At 32.8% G+C, this 3,361-nt stretch overlaps 1 protein-coding gene across 1 annotated transcript in view; it reads left to right on the top strand.

The window, feature by feature from the left end:
• Window positions 1-2,817, top strand: part of LOC106867238 (putative uncharacterized protein DDB_G0277255) — a 10,615-nt gene extending 7,798 nt beyond the window's left edge. Inside the window, exon 2 of the mRNA XM_014912050.2 lies at window positions 2,404-2,817. Within this exon, the coding sequence (XP_014767536.2) occupies window positions 2,404-2,438 (35 nt within the window). The 3' untranslated portion in view covers window positions 2,439-2,817. The remainder of the gene's footprint in view (window positions 1-2,403) is intronic.
• Window positions 2,818-3,361: the final 544 nt, after the last annotated feature.

Raw genomic sequence — 3,361 nt, 5'->3', positions numbered from 1 at the left:
TATATATATATATATATATATATATATATATATATGTACATACATATATATATAAATAAATTGCATACGTATATACAAACACGCACACACGTGTGCATACATGTTCGCACACCCATGCACACTCTTGTATATTTTTGTTGAAACGCTTTTTCTTTCAACCATGTTAATCTAATGGATGTAGGAACGCTATTGTTCCCAACTTGACGTAAAGAAGTAATATAAAAATATGGAAACTTTTTAATAAAAATGATTAAACTGGAGCGTAAACTGTACACACACACACACATACGCAAGTTTGCGCGCACACACATACACTCACACAACCATGTACTTATATGAAATTTATATTTAAATCTGTAATATATAAATTAATGCATACACATACAAACACACACACAAATACACACACATATATGCATGTATGTGTGTATATATGAGTTTGTGTGTGTGTGTGTGTGTGTGTGTAGTGTGTGAGCCTGTGCATACTCTCTTACGTGTAGTCGTACACTGAAATAATTATATTACACATATATATACTCTTACACATCATCTTACACGTAATCATTCTATTACATATAAACATTCACATATATTCATTCATTCGTTCATTCATTCTTCTTCTTCTTCTTCTTCTTCTTCTTCTCTCATGCACACAATTACAAACATGCGCACACAATCACAAAATATAACAAACACATTTTTCTATTTAGACTGTGTTTATATAGCAATATTCAACTCCATTTCATAATACAGCTAAACCAAATTCCCGTACATTATTGCTGACAACCCACTAAATATTATGTCACCTCGCCTTCTTTATTTGTAAAGCCTTTACTTTTATTACCTCCTTCCTTTCCTGCCCCCTAATTTTAGAAAACTGCCATTCAGTAAATCGAATTTCTTTAGAAGTGGGCATGAAAAGAGGAAATAAATATTTTTAAATGCTTAGGTAAATAATGATAGATAAAAAATTTGCACATAAAAGTTATAAAATTATAAAATTAAATAAAATTTGGGTGGGATATTATTATTATAATTATTATTATTATTGACAATCGTTTACAATTTATATTTTCTAAGATTTCTGGCACAAGATAACAGAATGGTTAACTTATTTAATTGATTCTGACGTAGAAAGAAAGGCGTGGAAAGCTTTCCTTTTTTTTTTTAACTTGAACCAAATTCAAGGGGAACTATAGAGGAACCATTGTTGGATTGGAAGTTTACCGTCTGCCATAGAAGAGTTCTTCCAAATTAAAGCATTTTATGTGTCTGTTTGGAGGCGGCCCCCATTAACCAGATAGTTCCATTGAAGCCAAACGCTTCTTCTTCTTCTTCTTCTTCTTCTTCTTCTTCTTCTTCTTCTTCTTCTTCTTCTTCTTCTTCTTCTTCACTATTTTATGTATGATTGTACGTATGTGTGTACGAGTTTGTATGCGTGTATGTATTTACATTTTTGTATCTTTGCGTTCATGTTTGCCACTCCACTCTCAACGCTTGACAACCGGAGTTTTTGAACGTTCTCGTGGCCAAACGGTTCAGCAAAGAAAAGAAAAAAAAGAAGTCCGAGTGCACAAATAACAGGCTTCAAATAAGTGATTCGGATGATTTGTCCAGCTAAACTACACAGGGGACTGCTCTAACATGGCCGCACTCTAATGATTGAAGCAAATAAAACGATAAAAGATTAAATTACTGAGATTGTAAGGAATAGGTCTATTAATGAACAGACTTTTTAAAATCCACACACGTATTCACCTGACTTTACTAAAATGTCGGTAATGTCTCCCAACGTGAGAGAATATTTTTGTGTCCCATTTGCTTAGTGCTGCAAATAACACTGATGTTAAGTTTCGTCTGTATAACTCCATCGCTCTGCCTACAAAATTTATGCCAGCAAGAAATGATAGAGACCTAAATGTATTTCATCAAAAGTATTTCGGCGAGATCCTGAGGGTCAGTTGACGAGACCGTGTCACAAATGGGGGTATTCTGAGAAGGGTGGGGTCACGACCACTGCATGGGGTCAGGACAACCAGTAAGACGGTGGGCTAGCGGCATTTCTATCGGCTCTTTAAGCTCTGAGTTCAAATTTCACCAAGGTCGGTTTAGTCTTTCTTTCGATGTCGATAAAATAAGTACCCAGTTGAGCACTGGATCGGTGTAATCGGCAAATCTCTTGCACCAAAATTTGAAACAATTGTACAAACTAAGTGCAATATGTTTGTGAACTGTCTTCCACATTTTGCTTAAAATCATAATTTTATTTATTTATTTTTACTTTTCGTTGAACAGAGCAACAACTGAAGGAATTTAACTAGTTATGTTTTCAATTTTTAATTGTTTTTACTGATGTCAGCATTGTTTTGAAAACTTTACAACGTTTTTTCTTTGTTATTTCAGGTGCTACTGGCGACTCTTTCGACGACCTTCGCTAAGTATAACCGTGTAAGTTTTTGACTTACGTTCACAACCAAAATTTGTATGGCATATTGTCACACAACGCAAACGCACTAAATATATAAAATAGAAATGAAGATATATATGGTTTAGAAGTAAGAAATAAACAAAAGATCTTGAGCGAGAGATTTTAGAATGTTGCAGAGGAAATAGATGCAAAGATTTAATTCGACAGCAGGTCTCTGGATTTAGAATTAAATTTTGTATTTCCATTTGCTAATCTCTCTCTGAAAATTTTCAAAACCATTCGATTCGGAAATGCGCGTTGAATCGTGTATCCAACAGGATCAAAATAATTCGTGGAACGAGAACCGATATTTTTTAAACATTACATTTGTTTGAGAAAGACTAGAAAAATTCAATGGCAGACGAAAAGACAGTTTCTTGAAATAGTCTGTCAAAAAAAAAACACAGGTGAAAGAAATCAACGAAAAATACTAAAGAAAACAACGAAACGAGGTATTTTTAAAAAGAAAAGGAAAGAAAAATATATGTACATATATATTCGAAATCTGAAACGTTAACGGCAAAAGTGAAACGTCATGACAAAATCCGATATTTTCGACAGGTAACTATGACGTCAACAGCAAGCCGAACGTGATTGTTAATATGTGAGTAATGTTTAATGAAAGTGTTTAGAAAAGAATATATATATATATATATATATATATATGGGAACCATACGGAATATAATCCTACTGGTTGGGATCTCATTGTTTCATATATATATATATATATATATATATATATATATTTGCATATGATACCTGTGTGTTGCAAGGGACAATTTTTGTAAACATTGTCGGCAAGAGGTAACGTATGTTAACTATAAAAATTGATGATATCATCATGAACAGTAAACAAAGTATTCATATTTAATACACTTTTTTAAACAAATACT

This window comes from Octopus bimaculoides, chromosome 6, assembly GCF_001194135.2.
Source record: "Octopus bimaculoides isolate UCB-OBI-ISO-001 chromosome 6, ASM119413v2, whole genome shotgun sequence".
Classification (NCBI taxonomy): domain Eukaryota; kingdom Metazoa; phylum Mollusca; class Cephalopoda; order Octopoda; family Octopodidae; genus Octopus; species Octopus bimaculoides.
Note: the sequence above shows the minus strand (reverse complement) of the source record. Positions and strands in the feature narration are given on the sequence as shown.